At 48.8% G+C, this 18,161-nt stretch overlaps 1 protein-coding gene across 5 annotated transcripts in view; it reads left to right on the forward strand.

The window, feature by feature from the left end:
* Window positions 1-18,161, forward strand: part of ASAP1 (ArfGAP with SH3 domain, ankyrin repeat and PH domain 1) — a 355,895-nt gene that overhangs the window by 317,965 nt on the left and 19,769 nt on the right. For 4 of the 5 annotated variants that reach the window (XM_059901373.1, XM_059901375.1, XM_059901374.1 and 1 more), the window contains 5 exons: window positions 72-187; window positions 341-408; window positions 1,710-1,817; window positions 4,754-4,982; window positions 15,698-15,868. In XM_059901373.1, coding sequence (XP_059757356.1) covers window positions 72-187; window positions 341-408; window positions 1,710-1,817; window positions 4,754-4,982; window positions 15,698-15,868 — 692 coding nt within the window. The remainder of the gene's footprint in view (window positions 1-71; window positions 188-340; window positions 409-1,709; window positions 1,818-4,753; window positions 4,983-15,697; window positions 15,869-18,161) is intronic. The other variant, XM_059901376.1, reaches the window with a different exon arrangement.

An 18,161-nucleotide genomic window follows, 5' to 3' on the forward strand; every position in this document is an offset into this window, starting at 1 on the left:
GGAAAAAGTGGTTAATCTGTGGTTTTAAGTTACAGAGCAAGTCATTTTTTTCTAATACTTTCATTTTGCAGTGGGAACCTGGATAAGCAGACGGCCCTGGGGAACACGGCTCTGCACTACTGTAGCCTGTATGGTAAACCTGAGTGTCTGAAGCTGCTTCTCAGGAGCAAGCCCACCGTGGATGTCGGTAAGTGTGGCCAAGCGTCTCTTAATAACTGCTGTGAGAGCGTTCAGTTGGCTGAAACCTAGACATGCCTGTTCCATTGTCATCTGAGTGTTGTTCTTTGCCTTTTCAAGATGTATCTTAGATAATCATGCAACTGTATTCCGCCTGTTTTAGTTAACCAGGCTGGAGAGACTGCCCTGGACATAGCGAAGAGACTGAAGGCCACCCAGTGTGAAGATCTGGTAAGCGGAGTGGGAGACGGGTGAGCCCAACTGCCTTAAAAGGGTGTCCTGTGAAACCCCGACTGGAGTGAGAGAAGCAGATTCTCTCTCTCTCTCTCTCTCTCTTTTTTTTTGTTTTTTGAACATTGGCTAAAGAAATTCAGACAAGCACTCAGGCTATATTTGAAAAAATGGTAAAATGATAAGTTTGTCATCCATGTCTTTTGAGTACAGTTACAATGTAGCAGCGAAAAGGCATTTGAGAGGTCTTATTACCAGACAGACGGCTTTTTTTTTTTTTTTTTTTTTTTTTGACCGTGCCACACGGCAGGCGGGGGCAGGATCTTACTTCCCTGACCAGGGATCAAACTTGAGCCCCCAGCAGCGGAAGCACAGAGTCTCAGCTACTCGACCACCAGGGAAGTCCCAACGTGCTGCTTTTTTTGTTTGCCAGACATTAGTCTTTCTCTGTAGCTTAACAGTAAAGAATTATTTGGGGAATTCCCTGGTGGTCCAGTGGGTAAAACTCTGCAGTTCCTGGGTTCAATCCCTGGAACTAAGGTCAGGGAACTAAGATCCTGCAAGCCGTGTGGCACAGCCAAAAAATAAAAATAATTTTTTTTTGAAAGAATTACTTGGGAAGCCAGTTCCAGAAATTGGGCAAGTAAAGTTCAGGGTGTAATGGTTTTCAGAATGTCCAGTGCCCTGCCCTCCTCTCCCCATCCTGTGTACACACTCATCTTCAGTCCCACTAGTTTTTGCTTACACCTCTGGGCCTTTGTGTAGAGCATGATTCTCTTAACCACAGGGAAGGATAAGATAGGAAAGATAAGCTACATTCCCTTGAGTTCCTGCTAAGTGCCAAGTACCCAGGCCCAGCAGTTGTACGTCTTTATTTTTACAAGAATGCTTTGAGGAAGTTGGAGTTACCCTTGCCCCATTTTATGACTAAGAAAGTGGGCCATGGGTGGAACCAGGACTGTCTGACTTCAAAGGCCTACCTCTCGCACTTCAGTGACTCTGATTTTGCCTTCCAGCGGGAATTTGCGGTTTTGAGGCTCATTTTAATAATATTGAGAAAGCTTTTAATTTTGGAGAGAAGTCACGTTACCAGAATTAAAAAGGCTCCGCCCATAATTCTTTGCAATTCCTCTTCAGTCTGTCCTGTGGCAGTCCCGTTTGTATAATCAGAATTTTGCCTGCAGTGCAGCTACTGGTGATGAATCTGAAACCAGGAATGAGGTGGGATTTGCTCAGTGTTTATATAATGTCCGGGTGCGTGGCATTTAAATTACAGCGGTTACACCTGCTGTTACTTTCAGCTTTCCCAGGCTAAATCTGGAAAGTTCAATCCACATGTCCACGTAGAATTTGAGTGGAATCTTCGACAGGAGGAGATGGATGAAAGCGATGATGATCTGGATGACAAAGTGAGTGTACATAGTGCCTGTGGATTCCTAAGCCCTCCTCTCAGGTTTTCTCCACTATACAGATAAGACCCATTCTTTGTGAGATTGATTTTGGTCTTATGACCTGATTCACCAGGGCCATTTTCTTGGTTTAGTCTCTGATCCTTGTTGAGTGCCACTTAATAGCTGTATTAGTCAGGGTTCTCCAGAGAAACAACCAGTAAGGGTGGGTGGGTGGGTGGGTGGTGTGTGTGGGGTTGTGTGTGGTGTGTGTGTGGTGTAGAGATGGAGAGAAATTCATTTTAAGGAGTTGGCTCACGTGCCTGGGGTGGGCCAGGCCAGAATCCCCAGGGCAGGACAGTAGGCTGGGGATTCCACAGGAGCTGAGGGTGCCGTCCTGAGTTTGGAGGCAGAAAGCCTTCTTCCTTTGGGGGTCCTTAGTCTTTCCTCTTAAGCCCTTTGACTACCTGAATGAGGCCCACCCCCGTTACTCAAAATCTAACCTAAATGTTAACCACATGTAAAAAATACCTTCACAGCAACATCTAGACTGGTGTTTGACCAAACACCTGTGCACCATAGCCTTAGCCAAGTCAACACATAAAATTAGTCATCAAAACAGCTAATTAATAAATAATAAGTTGTCACTGATTGACTATTTAAATATGAACTAGGTGGCAGCGAGCACATGTGTCACCTCAGGTCATCTCTATCAAAAGCCCATTGGGGTGTTGTCATTGCCCCACTTTACAGAAGAGAAAACTGACAGGGAAATCACGTGGTTTATCTAAAGTCTCACAGCGAGTAAAGACAGTCTCAGGGATTAAACCCAGTTCTGTGTGACTTTATCATAGATAGTTCTGAATTACCTCTGAAGGTTCATTTGTACCCTTTTTTTAGATTCCACATATAAGTGATATTATATGATATTTGTCTTTCTGTGTCTGACTTACTTAGTATGATAGTCTCTAGGTCCATCCATTTTGCTGCAAATAGCATTATTTTGTTCTTTTTTATGGCTGAGTAATATTCCATCGTATATATGTCCCACATCTTATTTATCCATTCCTCTGTCAGTGAACGTTTAGGTTGCTTCCATGACCTGGCTATTGTAAATAGTGCTGCAGTAGACATTGAGGGGTGCATGTATCATTTTGAATTACGGTTTTCTCTGGGTATATGCCCAGTAGTGGGATTGCTGGGTCATATGGTAGTTCTACTTTAAGTTTTTTAAGGCACCTCCATACTGTTCTCCATAGTGGCCGTACCAATTTACATTAGTGTAGGAGGATTCCCTTTTCTCCACGCCCCCTCCAGCATTTAGTGTTTGTGGATTTTTTGATGATGGCCATTCTGACCTGTGTGAGGTGATACCTCATTGTAGTTTTGATTTGCATTTCTCTAAATTACTGATGTTGAGCATTTTTTCATTTGCTTTTTGGCCATCTGTATATCTTCTTTAGAGAAATGTCTATTTAGATCTTCTGCCCATTTTTTGATTGGGTTGTTTCATTTTTTGATATTGAGCTGCCTGAGCTGTTTGTATATTTTGGAGATTAATCCCTTGTCGGTTGCTACCTCTGAAGGTTCCTGCGTGCATTTTTCATCAGCTGTGGATCCACTGGTTCCTCTTTCCCAGGCAGGATGTAAGGAGTAGTCAAGGTGCTCCTATCGAGGGGTCCTAATGGCATTCACCATTTTAAGAGAAGCTCAATTACGATACAGTCAAGATAACCATTATAGTAAGAGTTGGCGAAATTCCTGAGAAGTGTTCAGAGGACAGGGCGACTGCCTCAGCCTTGGCGAGCAGTGAAGACCTTATCAAGGAAACACCATGGGAGATGGGTTTCTAAGGGTGGTGAGGAGCTTGCCAGGCAAGGAAGTGGGAAGGAGTGCATCCTTCTGGGGAGGGAGAATAGCACGTGCAGAGGCCGGGGGTCATCATGGGGCCTGAACATCAGAGGACTGGTTGGGATGAGGTGTGAGGTGCCTTCACATGCACTGGGTGGGGAGAGGCAAGAGGCTCCCCTGAAGTGTCAGGCAGCCCAGACCAGGAAGAGCATGAAGGGGGTTGTAGGCCAAGTTCAGCCCTTTGGCTTTCATCCAAGCAGGCACAGGCCAACAGAGCTTTGTTGTCAGAGAGCAGGGTTTCCTACCAGCTCTGGCTGCAGCATGGAAAATGGGCTGGAGCTGAAAGAAACTGAGGCAGGGGCTGTTCAGGAGACCAGCGGTCCAGGGGGTGCTGGTGAGCGCCTGCACGAGTTGTGGGTCCGAGGGGCACTCCTGAACTCTCCGTGCAGAGCTCATCGTGCTCTCCTCGATGCCACTGAGGTTGGGAGACTTCCCACTTGGGAAGTTGCACGGGTGCTGATGCTGTGAGCCGAGTGCAAACACCAGCGATCCGTCATGGGTGGTTGAAAGTGTTTGGAATCCAAGAGGTTGTGGTTGGATGTACAGGCCTGAGTCATCAACATTAGGTGGCAGTCACGGCCATGGGTGCAGATGAGGTTCCTTCCTAAGAGGATGTAAAATGAGGAGAGAGGTGAGGGTGGAGAGCTTCGACGTTAAAGGGCTGAGCAGGGACGGAAAAGTTAATGTAGTAGCTGCAAGTGGGGGGAGACACTGTTCAGCTGTTGGTGAACGTGTCCTGCGCAGGGGAGGTATTTGTGGATTAAAGGTTAGATCTGTGTGACCTTCTGCTTCTGAGCACCGTGCTCCCTAACCAGCATGCCCCTGGTGGGACCCTGGTAATGACAGGAGAATGACATGTGTACTCCCTGATGTTTCCCTTGTGCTGTGTCGTGGCTCCTAGGCTTTTGTGTGGCTGACCCCCCAGAAACGCAGAGAGCCACAGGAGCCCAGATCCCCCCCGAGCCTGCCCTGCAGAGTCCTCCGCACACCTGAAGCGTCATCCTTGATTATCAGCTGACCCACCGCACTGTTATTTCATTTGCCAGCCGAGCCCCATCAAGAAAGAGCGCTCACCCAGACCTCAGAGCTTCTGCCACTCCTCCAGCATCTCCCCCCAGGACAAGCTGTCACTGCCGGGCTTCAGCACTCCACGGGACAAACAGCGGCTCTCCTACGGCGCCTTCACCAACCAGATCTTTGTCTCCACAAGCACAGACTCGCCCACATCGCCGACTGCGGAGGCGCCCCCGCTGCCTCCTAGAAACGCCGGGAAAGGTACAAGCTGTGGGAAGGGCTTTGTGCCTCCATCTTCAGAGCTGGGAGTTGACCCAGCTTTGACGTAAGAATTTCGAGGTGCCTTTGAGTGGCAGAGTGTGGGCTGTGATGTCAGGGCAGCTTGAAACAGGGACCTCACTGTTTGCGTGAACCTTACAACCATCCTGTGAGGTGTGTGCTTTTGTGCCCATTGTACAGATGAGGAAATTGAGGTAGAATGACTTGCCCAAAGGTCATGCAGCTGTTAAGTGGTGGAGTTGAGGTTCCATCCAGGGTCCACATGGCTCCCAAACCAGCGCTGTTTCCTGTAATATGGGGTGGAATTTGAGTTCTTCTTTGAGAAGTTTCTTTCCTCTACACTAAAATGGAATAACAGTGATAGTCAGTAGTTACGAAGCCCTTGCTTTACGAGAGGCCCTAAGCCCAGCACCTCTCTTTTCACGCTCACAGAACAAGGTAAGTAGGACAGTTGCTGGCACCAGGCAGACAGGGTACTGGTTCAGAGCTGTAGACTAATTGGCCTGAGGTTCTTGGGGGTTTGGGATGCTCACCCAGGTCCTGTGTGACCTGAACCCACACTCCTGTGCTCTCTGACGAGTGGTTTTCCACGAGACACCACCTGGGGCAGGATCTTACCAGAGGAGGGTCATTGTGCCGTGTGTTGTCACATGCCCCCACGGGGCTCATGCCAGGAGGTGACGGTCCACGAAGACTGCATCCTGTTCCCCGAATCCACCGAATGCCCTGCACAGAAAGTCCATGTGTTCCCACCTACATGGGGACGAGTCCAGACACAGAAGTGATAACATCAAGGGGTCACCCCTCCCGGGGCTATTCGAGAGGTACCCAGAGCTGTAGCTTCCGGTCTGGTCTCAGCCAGGAAACCCAAGTGCAGGATCCTCCCCGTGTCCTCCACTCGTGCTCACGCAGGTTTGAGGGCCCTGGTGCACAATGCCGTGCCTATTTGAATCACACTGGGGCTATTTTCTGGGGAATGTGAGCTTTATTCAAAACAGTGTTTTTTCAGAGCTTATTCTCCATTGAAATAGTGTTATAAATGGGAGCAGTGTTCTTAGACCCCAGTGGCCTCATAGATGATAAAATAGTGGAGAAAGTTAAAATGAGGCTCGAGCATAAACAGTACTCATCAGAGATAACCAGTGACCAGAAGAGCAGCAGCACACGTAAGGCAAAGGTTTAACCCGCCGGTATTGTCCTTACCGTTCCACACGTTATGCTAGAACGTGCCTTTTAAATCACTAGCATAACAAGGTGCAGACGTGTGCTGTTACAGGACTGTGTTACCTCTCACCGCGGGGTGACGGTGTTCCCCATCAGGGTAGCAGTCTGCTAAGAGCAGAGAGTCCCTTTCTGCACCCTAAAAAAGACCGTGAAAAGTTACTCTGCAAGAGTTCATATCCCCTGATTGTGGTTACCAAAAAAAATGGTGATGACCTATCAGAGAGCCTCCAGGTCACTGAGAATCTTGGAAAAGGCCTACAGGAGAGAATGACTCCAGAGTCCTAGGGGCCAGGAGGCCCCCTCACCTCCCTCTACCCCTTTCCATAATTTTATCTCAAGGGGACGCAGAAACCCATAAAATATACTGACTCAGTGCCAAGTATATCTCTGCTGCCTTGAATAAATTCTGATTAGCTCTTTACCAAAGACCCAAAGACAAAGACCAAATTTATTTAGTGATGCAGCTGCTGAAACAAGTGCCTAGAGACTTGGCCGTAGCAACCATGGTCGGCTAAGGATAGACTGCTTACCGCCCCCCACCCCCAATCCCATAATTGGACATAGACATCCCTCTCCGCTAAAGTCAGAGTGTTCTTCCAGGCTGCTCATAGCAGGACACCAGATTCGGAGATTTGGTCTGAGCCGGTGAGACGAGAAGCACAGCCTGCCCGTGACTTTTATAAGAGATTCGAAGCGGGAGATACTTCCTGCAGGCAGCTTGGCTCACGTGCCCTCACATTTGGAAAAGTGATAATGTTTGAATGGAGTTCTCAGAAGACACAGTTGAAGATCAGCTGATGCTCTGCGCAGAGATAGTTCTCCTCTGTTTTCCTTACGTTTTCTTCATTTCGTTCTGTTGAACTGATTGAACCGTTTGCATGGAACGAGGATGTCTTGTTGTTTGGGTTGCTAGTTTCCCGTGGAGGTAAAGCAGAGGTGTCTGCTTGCAGCAGAAGTCATTTCCACACTGAGAACTGCGGGGTCGTAAGGATGATGGTTTCCGGTGAGGCAGAAACAACTGATAAAGTTTCCACTAACAAGAGGAATACAGAGGACAAAAGTAGAAGGAATTATTCTGAATCCAGCTCAGCAGTATTTTCAAAAATCTGCAGCTGCCTCATGAAAATGTAAGGAGTTTGACCTAAATTGCCATTGGGCAAAGCCCCCCTGTACTAGAGCTGGACGACTCAGCAATTCAGAATCCCGAACTCACCACCCTTAAGCCTTTGAAACATTTTGCTGCCTACGCCCTCTTCAGATGTGAAGTCCAGCGAGATGAAATCAAAGCTATAAAATTAAGTACGCAGCAGTTTCTCACTCGTGGTCAGCAGCTCCGCCCAGCCCCCCACTTCACTGTATCTTTATTAAGACTAGATATTCTTCAGGATCGCCAAGATTGGTTTGTTCTTCATCTTTCAGCTAAAATCACGTCACAGAACCTGGATTTTTTTTTTTAGAGCTAGAGGGATGCTGAAAGATTGACGTGATTTGCCACCCTTTGTACAGCTAAGGAAGCAGAGCCCTGAAAAGGCTAAGGAACTTCCACGTCACACGGTGGCTGAAATAGGATAGAAAATTAAAGTGGGCCTTAGGACTTGTCAACCAGATCTTCTATTGTAGTTTCTTCTTTTCCATGTTGAGGAAGAGGGTCCATCTCTGTCTTGTCTTCCTCGTGCATTTGTCATCAGAATCCAGTGAGACAATATATGAGAAAGCATTTGGTAAAATGCAGAGCCCTGAACTACCGGGAGGGACTCGTATCAGGACTGTTTAGGCTCTGGCTCCACAGATGTCCCCAGAGTAGGGAAGAAGGTAGGAGCACCATGGTACTATGATGCCGCCCACAGAACAGGTGCTTGACAAGAGTGTAGCTTGCTTTTTAAGTCATTTTAAGCTACAGAACTGCAGTTTTCTCCCATTGTAAAATTCCACACCTTTTACACAGCCGTGGCACAGACTGTACTTGACACGAGATTTTTGTGGAGGTTAGTGAGAGGGACGGGAAGCTTCCAGCTCAGCACCTGGCACCTAGTCTGTGCCCCAGGGAGGGTTCTGCTGCTGACATTTGAGCCACTGCAACTCCTCAGCTTTAAAAAAGTGTCCTTGGGGAATAGGAACCGGGGTGGAGCTGCCCAAGTCTGGTAAATCAGCAGGCGCTCTGAATGGCGAAGCCTGGCATGATGTGAGCACCTTTAGCTCAAAGGATTTGTCAAGTAAATGAACGATAAGTCTGATCTCAAGAAGCTTATTTAACTTACTTAAATGAACTAAGTTTTCAAGCTTTTAGAAGCATGAAGTGATATGCTAACTAATTTCAGTTCATTCCCATCTGTTTGTGAGATCAGTCCCCTGGACTCAGGCATTGTGTAGCACCTCTGCATATCCTGTGAATACCTGTGGGAATCCTGCAGTCCACACACGTTTTCTATAACATGGACTTCCTGTTTCACACAGGCTCCAGCCTTGGTCTGATAAACCAGTAGGTGATCTGCACAAAAGCAGCTCAGGGCCTGGCACACCGAGGGCTCAATGGGTGCTTGTCACGGAGAATGTTGAACCCGGTGCTGCCCTCGCCATCCCTGTAGGTGAAGAGCTAAGCGCCCACGTTAATCCAAGAGTATAGTTTGAGAGTAACACACCCTCCAAGGCAGGTCCAGCTGTAAACCAGACCGTGCCTGTTGGGCAGCTGGGAGCCGCTGTGAATTCAAACCCCACTTTATCCTCTTCTCTCCCTGGCCCCACCTAGGAGGCTGGGGTTCCTCCCCACCAAGTGCTAACCCTGTCCCTGTCCTGGTCTCCTTTTCACATTTAACTCGTCTTGCTAAGTTTCAGGGCCTTCATCTGAAAAATAAGAATCAGGTGTCTGGCTGGCTGGGTCCCTGCTTAGAACATGAAGTAACGTATGTAAAGTGACTGGCACAGCGTGAACACTCAGTGCGTAGTATGGGGGCCTGTTGGGTCCTGCTGCATGTGTTCGGTTCTGCAGGTGTCCTGGGCCCTGGCAAGGTAGCAGAGGGGGGAGCGGGGAGCTCCTGCTTGGAGGCTCGCGCTCCAGTGGGTGAGAAAGCGGTGAGCTGTGCCCTCATCGGGGCAGCAGCCGGTGGCGCTTCAGGTTTGAAGAGAGGGTGAAGGGAGTCTTCCTTTCTCTCCCCGCCCCCCTGGAGGCAGAACTCGTCCTCACAGAGGCTGGGAATGAGCTGTCCCCGCATCCCTGGCACAGAGGGGGCGTGCTCCGTCAGTGCTTGCTGAGTGAACAAACAACAGCAGAAGCAGTGAAAGCATGTCCCAGAAGTGTGCGGCCAGAGCAAGGAGGGCACACTCATAAAACTAAGCCAGGTGTCCTGGGGCTGTGATAACTGGCTTGCTGACGATCCTTCTGCACCGTGTTTATGCCCAAACTCAGTTGTGTAAGCATTTTATACACCATTTCTCTGACTCATTTGAGGTCTGTAGCAACAGTTAGGGCAGAGGCGGGTGGCCAGGGAGAACACTGCCCCGGGGTCTGAAGGTACGAAAGTGCCCTGCTCCAGGAGTTGGGCTTGCCTAGGAGATGTTTCCCTGTGCGTGGCTTTATTCATATGCTGATGACTGTAGAGTTTCCTGGGATCTTTTTATCTCACAGGAAGGTAGCCATTTGAGTGGCTCGATTTTAAAGCTTCCCATGGACCATGGTCCTTCATTTGTGTTGAATTTTCTGGATTTTTCTGGGATTTTTTTTTGTGAGTGGGTTTTTGTTTGCATGTTTGCTTTGCCTATTTTTGTCAGTCTCTCTCAATCCTTTTTAAAGCACTGCACACGTATATCACCTTGCTTTGGCCTCCTTGCTGGCCGAGAGCACATCTGTGACTTCTGCCCTCAGCAGTGGCCGCTGGCCCGGGCTCGCCAGCCCAGTCGCCCGACTGCCAGGGTGTGGAAAGGGGAGCAGAGGAAATGCTGTTGTGCATCTTGCACGTTAAGAATGTGTGAGCAGGACTTCCCTGGTGGCGCAGTGGTTGGGAATCCGCCTGCCAGTGCAGGGGACACGGGTTCGAGCCCTGGTCCGGGAAGATCCCACATGCCGCGGAGCAACTAAGCCCGTGTGCCGCAACTACTGAGCCTGTGCTCTAGAGCCCGCGAGCCACAACTAGTGAGCCCACGAGCCACAACTACTGAGCCCACGTGCCACAACTACTGAAGCCCACACGCCTAGAGCCTGTGCTCTGCAACAAGAGAAGCCACCGCAATGAGAAGCCCACTCACCGCAACTAGAGAAAGCCTGCATGCAGCAATGAAGACCCAACGCAGCCAAAAATAAATAAATCAATTTTAAAAAGCAAAAAAACTCCTTTTAAAAAGAAAAAAAAGAATATATGAGTGTTAAAGAACCAACCCTGAGCCCCTTGAGTTCGGCACTTTTCTCTTAATGATCAGTGTCCTGGAAGGAGACTGCAGGACACGTGGATTGCTCCTGCGTGTCCTGTGTGCAGCGCTGCGTCTTTCGCAGTGTCCCCGCCGCGTTGGGATCCTGCCAGGCCTGCTGTCAGCCTACTGTGCTTTCTCCACACGCCCCCTCCTCTGCACCGTGCCTCTGTTTCCCCACCTGAGCATGGAGATGATGATAGCTCCTTCCTACTACACACAGTTCTTCTCTAAGTAAATATTCTTGCATCTTTATCTACTTTTTTAAAATATATAAATTTATTTATTTATATTTTTTATTTATTTTTGGCCACGTTGGGTCTTCGTTGCTGTGCGCAGGCTTTCTCTAGTTGTGGCGGGGGGGGGGGGGGCTACTCTTGTTTGTGGTGCACGGGCTTCTCATTGCAGTGGCTTTTCTTGTTGCGGAGCATGGGCTCAGTCGTCGTGGCGCACGAGCTCAGTAGTTGTGGCTCACGGGCCCAGTTGCTCCGCGGCATGTGAGATCTTCCCGGACCAGGGCTTGAACCCGTGTCCCCTGCATTGGCAGGCGGATTTGTAACCACTGCACCACCAGGGAAGTCCCTGTCTACTTTTTAAGTGATAGAAACTTTCCATCCTTTTTAAGTTCTGTACTGTGAAAACCATTAGAAAATGGTAAATTTGTCATTTGTCCAGAGTTGTCTATATAACTCTGTCATTAACTTCTGTCATTAACACTTCTATTTGGCATGTTAGAATATGTATGTTATCCTTCTACAGACAGTTTTTCTGAAAACTGTCAGGATAATTTTTAAAGCCGTCTTCTGGGTCTTGTTTTAAATTTAAATTTCAAAGGTGTACTTTTATTTGGTCTCCCAGCATGGAAGACCTCTGGGTATTCTGGTTTATTAAAAACCAAAGGTATGGGCTTCCCTGGTGGCGCAGTGGTTGAGAATCTGCCTGCTAATGCAGGGGACACGGGTTCGAGCCCTGGTCTGGGAGGATCCCACATGCCGCGGAACAACTAGGCCAGTGAGCCACAACTGCTGAGCCTGCGCATCTGGAGCCTGTGCTCCGCACCAAGAGAGGCCGCGATGGTGAGAGGCCCGCGCACCGCGATGAAGAGTGGCCCCCACTTGCCGCAACTGGAGAAAGCCCTCGCACAGAAACGAAGACCCAACACAGCTAAAAATTAATTAATTAATTTAAAAAAAAAAAAAAAAAAAACCAAAGGTACAAGGATATTGAAGAAGACTCCTCCTGACTTACACCATGAATTATTTCCATAGACTGTGCCCAGCATGTGCCAGGTGCTGAGAGAGAGAAAGACAGTGTGGATCTTGCTCTGAGGAGGCTTCCAGCCTGGGAAGGAGGAGAGAACGTAGCTCTGATGCAGGGTAGAGAGTATGTAGTGCCATTTAGCCTTGTGCGAGCAGAGATAGAAGCAGTTGCTCCAGGACAAAGGAGGGTTAGAGAAGGCTTCTGGATGAGCTAACACTTGGCAGATGCAGAGTGCTTACTGTGAGCACTGAGGCTTCTGAGATGCACGGTGGCGTCACGCGTGTGGGCTTCCCGAGCTCTGGCCGCATGGTGGCCACACGTCTGAGCTGCAGGCCTCAGTGAGGGACCTCCCTGAGCCGGTGACGGTGAGGTGCTCGAGGCAGCACAGCTCACGTGGGGGCACTAGCGTTGAAGCCCCGGCAGAACGTCTAACTGAGTGACCAAGAGGCTGTTGGAAATACAGGCGAACCCCAGGCATGTGAACCCCCAGTAAGAGCTGCGCGGTACACCCTGCCTCCTTGTAGAAGACCTTCTAATAATTTAACCTTGGAGCTATGTATGGCAGCTTCGGAAATCTAGACCATATTTTTAAGAAAAAGAGTTAGAGGATAATTTGACATAATAGCCAGTATTAGCGGCAAATGTGGTTTAGGGTGTATTCTCCTTATTCCCACAGGCCCTGGCAGAGTTGAGGGAAGAAAACTGGCTGCCCGAGTCCCCTCCCCACCTGTTAATCTTGCCTCCCAACCCTATCAAGTTTGTTTGATGCTGTGTTTACTATTTTTTAGTTTGTTTTGTTTTAGCTTTCTTTACCCCTCCAGAATTGCTTCTTTCCTGACCAAGCCACTGCTCAGGTTTATTTTGCAGGAAACATCCTTTTTAGTGCTTAAAGACTAGTTACTTATTTTGGAAGTCTTTTGAGCTCTTTACAGTAAAGTTAAAAAATTTTGTCTGCTTTTCTGGGGTCTGATATAGTGTTTTTCACCCTTTTTTAACTCATGCCCTACCAGCCAAGAAGATTTCATGGCATCTTCCTTTCTGTAGCTTCTATTACAGAACAATAGGTGGGTCTGTGTGTTATTTGCCATGAAAGTCGATTACAGTATTGAATATTTCTTTTCGAACTTCACACTATCTCTCCCTAGGTCCCCTCTCTCCCTGGTTTCTGATCTGTCACCCTAAGTGAGACGTTCTGTCTTCTTTAAGGATCGCTAGCCTTACAACAAGAGAAGTAGAAGTTTATTCATCCATTTATTCGATACTGTATTTACTAAATGCAGCTTTCTCTACACCAGGCCAGAGAACAGCCTGACCCTGGTAGAACCTGCAGCATGGTGGGGAGAGAGGCAATGAACAAGTCAGCAAAGACGGATAATTAGAGACTGTAGTAGCTGATGTCTGAAAGTAAGAAAAGGCTGTGATGGCGTGAGGAAAGGAACACTAACCCCTACATTTTTTAAATGATGATTCAGGAGGCTTGATTTTGCTTGGTTTGTGGTTACAGGACAACTCTGGTCTGATCACTCCTAAAACCACATACACAGACAGCTTTGCCCAGAGACATAGCTCCATTGGCCATCTGTGTTTCCAGGCAGGATTTGAAACGGATTGATATGGCCTTCCAGATGCATTGCATCAGAAAGTCCCTAGATGGCGATACAGATGAAACTGCTGGGGAATCTCACCATTGTCTGTTGTGTAGTCTCCATTTATTTCCAAGAGGAAAATTACACTTCTAGTACCGAGCGTTGTTGTTGCCATTCTCCTCGTGTGGCGAGCCCAGAAAATGCTGGCCTGGCTTTCAGGACGGGGCGAGCCCTCGCCATCCCCAGAGACCTGCATCATGGTTCAGCTCCGCCCCTCGTGGCTCCATACCCTTAATCACGCCCAGCCCCGCTTTCCTAGCTGCCAGATGGGGCCAGTAATACCAGACCCACATGCCTCACAGGGTTGTTATGAAAATCAAGGCAAATAGCATGTACGAACACATTTTGAAAACTAGGAAGCACTGTACAAACACAAGGCTAAAATAACAATGCCTTTACTGTTACAAAAATAAAACAGTTTCTGAAACTTCAGTGACTGGTGCCGTAATTAGGCGTTGATTCGGGATATCGGTAAGGCTTCCATCACATGTCTCATCAGTAGGACTGAGAATAAATACTGCCGCTAGGGCCATTTAATTCCAAAGCAAACGACCATTTTACTGAGATGAACAGTATTTACTTCCAAGACGGGACTATCTTTGAGAAATGGGGGTTTAAATCTGTGTTTGTACTGAGCAGTAATTGATCATGGGAAATAGCAAAGCTTGTTTTCCCAAGGAAGGAGGCCAGCAGTAATTAAGCTTCTCTTTTAATATGCAGAATGTAAAAAGCTCTTTTGGAGCCTTTCTGGATCACCAGGTACCTGCTATCCTGCAATAAACATTTGGTGTGGCAGTGTTCCTAGCTTTTTTTGTTTCTTTCCTTTTTTTTCTCTTTTAATGTTTGCGGATACTGTTGTCCAGTTAAACCATAACCTGGTAATGATCATAAAGAGAGATTTGTCAAAGTGCCCAGCATATAGTGCTTGGCACACACCAGCCACTTCAGTGTCACTTGGAATAAACAAAATTAACGGCATATATACTACTCCCATAGCGCTCATTGAAAACAAACTCCTTTTTTTCTTAAAACGTTAGTTCAAAAAGTCAACTTTTGCAGTAGTGGTGTGTGTGTGTGTGTGTGATATTAATATCATTATTGCTATCCTATCATTACCTCTGGAGAAAGTAGAATCTTTTTTAAAACCTATAGAAATCAGGGCTGCCCTGGTGACGCAGTGGTTACAAATCTGCCTGCCTATGCAGGAGACACGGGTTTGAGCCCTGGTCCGGGAAGATCCCACATGCCGCGGAGCAACTAAGCCCGTGCGCCACAACTACTGAGCCCATGTGCCACAACTGCTGAAGCCCGCACACCTAGAGCCCGTGCTCCGCAGCAAGAGAAGCCACTGCAATGAGAAGCCCGTGCAGCGCAACGAAGAGTAGCCCCCTCTCGCTGCAACTAGAGAAAGCCCGCACGCAGCAACGAAGACCCAACGCAGCCAAAAATAAATAAATTTTTTTTAAAAAAATTTGTTTTTTTAAACCTATAGAAATCAGTGAAGCCTATGTAACTTGTTCAAGCTTCCAATATAATAGGTGGTTTATGATTTCTAGAACAGTACAGAATTGGAAGAGAAAAGGGTTTTTGGATTTCCCTTCTTTCCAAGTAACCCTTTACATTAGAGCCTTTATTATTTATAAAAGTCATTCAAAAAAAAACTTCAGGCAACGTTTGCTGACTGAAAAAAAAAAAATCGCAGTGGAGAGAGAAACCCTATTCTGTGAATCCAGTGTTCATGTTTCCACGTGAGGCCCTTTGGAGGTTTAGTCGGTATTTTGCTCTTTCTCCATTGATTTTGCTGGCAGTGCTGTGTGCCTTCTTCCTCTGTAGGTTTTGCAGTGGTTCCAGTGAGTTACTGGTTTAAAATGTGTGTGTTTTATTTCTCCCTTTGTACCCAAAGGATGATCTAAACCCAGTAGCGTTCCATGTTGACTGACGTTTTGTTCCTTAAAAGCACACACTCTCCTTTTTAATTTTTTTTTTTTACCAGCAATTTTTAAAAACCCTCTTTTGGGGATTACCGGGTCGATGGACTTGGCCGTCCCCAGCCTCGTGCTCCGGTCTCTGTGTGTCACGCTCCATCTGAGGCATGGGAGTGACTGCCCACAGGCTGTTCCGTCTGCGAGACCGGGATTGACCTTCCTGCACCGTTCGCTTCCTTTCCAGGTCCAGCTGGCCCACCATCAGCGCTCCCTCTAAGCGCCCAGACCTCTAGTGGCAGCTCCACCCTGTCCAAGAAGCGGCCTCCTCCCCCACCGCCCGGACACAAGAGAACCCTATCCGACCCTCCCAGCCCACTACCTCACGGGCCCCCAAACAAAGGCGCAGTTCCTTGGGGTAAGTCGTCCTCCAGTCAGGGCCCTCACTGCCTGAGCCAGGCAGCGCGCGGGGCTCGGGGGGCAGTGGGCGCTCTCCGCACACCCAGCAGACCGACCAGACCGCCCCCACGCTGGGTGAGGGCCTGGATACATATGATTGCACAGCCTCTTCTGGCCAAGAAACGTGGGGGGAAAACACCACCACCACGTAAAAAGTGTACTAGTGATAAGGTGCTGAGCGCTTTTTGTGCCCCAGACACCCACCAGGGCCCTGGGGGTCAGGCTGGTCTCTGCCAGCCCCTGTCCCCCGCTCAGCCTCGCTGGCCTGCTTTCACCTCTGGCTCCACCGGGCTCTTTCCTTCCTGGGGCCGCCCCCTCCCTGCAGCTCTGTCATGGGCTTGAAAGCCTGCCTCCCTGCCGTCCTTCTCCGCCTGCGTGTCTGTCTCCTGGGCCATCCTCTCTAAGGGCGCCCCCTCCCCGCTGTTTCCCTCAGGACCCCAGATCACCGCTGACAGGTATTTTATTTGTGTTGGGCTTTTTGGTCTCTCGAACATAGCTCCGTGAGAGCGGGGCCCTTGTCTGTCTTGTTCCTTTCTGTGTTCACAGAGCCTAGAATCGAGCCCAGGTTGCAGTAGGTAGTCAATAATAGATTGACAATAAACAAACCTGCCCAGATCAGTTGGTAGTTTACCATTTCATTGACACTGGAGACAGATAACAAATTTCTATCCACAAGGAACACGGTTTCCGTCTTTATCTCCCTTTGTAGCTCACCAGCCTGCCACCGGTTTCTCTCAAGAGCCCGGTGTCTCCCGGCGCCCACAGGGTCCTGGCCCTGCTGATTTGCATGTCTCACCTCCCCTTGCCAGTGAATCGTGTCGTGGCTTTTTTGTTTGTTTGTAACTGATAGGGAGCTCAGCTGAATGCTTTTAAAGGCCTCATCAGAAAGCCCCTAATAGGTGTTCTGGATTTAGGGAGCTTCTGGGAAAAGCCATGCTGCCCGTTTGCAGACGGGCACGCCTGTGTGTCATGTGACCCAGAAGCCACAGCGCGTGTGGACTGTCTGTGCTTAGCCGTTCACCCCACTGGCCTGGTGCCTGGGGTTTGGGCTTCTCCACCCTTGTGCTCGAGGAGCTCGTGGTCCAGGAGGGAGACGCGTGCGGTGCGTTCTTCACCAAATACTGCGGAAACGCTGAAGCAGGGTGTCCAGCTGCGTCGGCAGGCTTCGCGGGGAGGGGACATTTGCAGCGGGTGTTGACGAATCTGTTCCCGGTGAGACCCGCCGCGGGGAGGGTGTGCCCACGCGCACGTCAGCACCGTGCAGGTCCCTGACACTGCCCGAGGCCCCACCCCAGGGCCTTCAGGAGTCCCCAGGATTCTTCCAAAAGGACTTTGCCCCAAATAATGCTCCACTGAAGGTCACCAGTTTCCTGCAGGTTTTCATACCACAAATCACAGACTAACCTTTTCGAATTTCACTAAATTTTGATCCTGTTGTTTACTCGGGTTTTATTTCTGCATAAAGTTCATTGTGCCTCACAGACTCCATCAGTCTATAGTTAAATTTACTAAACTTCTGTTTTCTGGCTTAAGAATCATCCCTTTCTTAAGTTTCTTTCACAAGACTAAGCAGCAGGACTAGAAAAACAGTGGGTGTTCATTTGATTTGGTTTGGGTGTGGGTGGGTTTTGTTGTGGACAAGGGGCATTTTTCACTAAGAGACAAGGTTACCCCTCTATGAGAGTGAGGTGGTGCCCCGGGCGGTGAGCGGCAGCCTTCAAGCTTCGGAAGCTGTGGGCCCTGAGCAGTTGGCTGCCACCTACCAGCAGCCTCAAGCGACAAAAATCAAAATCTCTCCACTCTAAAGTGACCACCGTACATGTCACAGACAACCCCAGGCGGTAATTCTGCGGCCGTCGGGGCCGTTCTCTCTGAGTTGGTGTGTGCGCACATAGGGGAGATGTTCTTAAAGGCATCTGCAGACATGGGACGGTAACAAGCCTCTCACCAGGCAGGTTAAAGTGGCTCAGATCCCGGTCTTCATGCTTTGTGTTGTCTGATCACCGCGGGTTTTATCCCTACCTGTCTCCCACGGACATTGTGGTCCAGAAGCCGAAGGCAGGGGTCAGACTGTTAATTAATAAGGCACACGGGGTACCGGATTCCTAGGCAGCATTTATGGTGCCTGTAGTTTCCCGCTAGGCACCCATCTTTCCAGTGCTCTTATGTTCCCCTAGACCTCCCGTCTCCTCACAGCCCCTGAGGTGAGGGCCTTCGGACTGTCTGAGATCTGGACCAGGGCGTGGGGGGCA

This window comes from Balaenoptera ricei, chromosome 17, assembly GCF_028023285.1.
Source record: "Balaenoptera ricei isolate mBalRic1 chromosome 17, mBalRic1.hap2, whole genome shotgun sequence".
Classification (NCBI taxonomy): domain Eukaryota; kingdom Metazoa; phylum Chordata; class Mammalia; order Artiodactyla; family Balaenopteridae; genus Balaenoptera; species Balaenoptera ricei.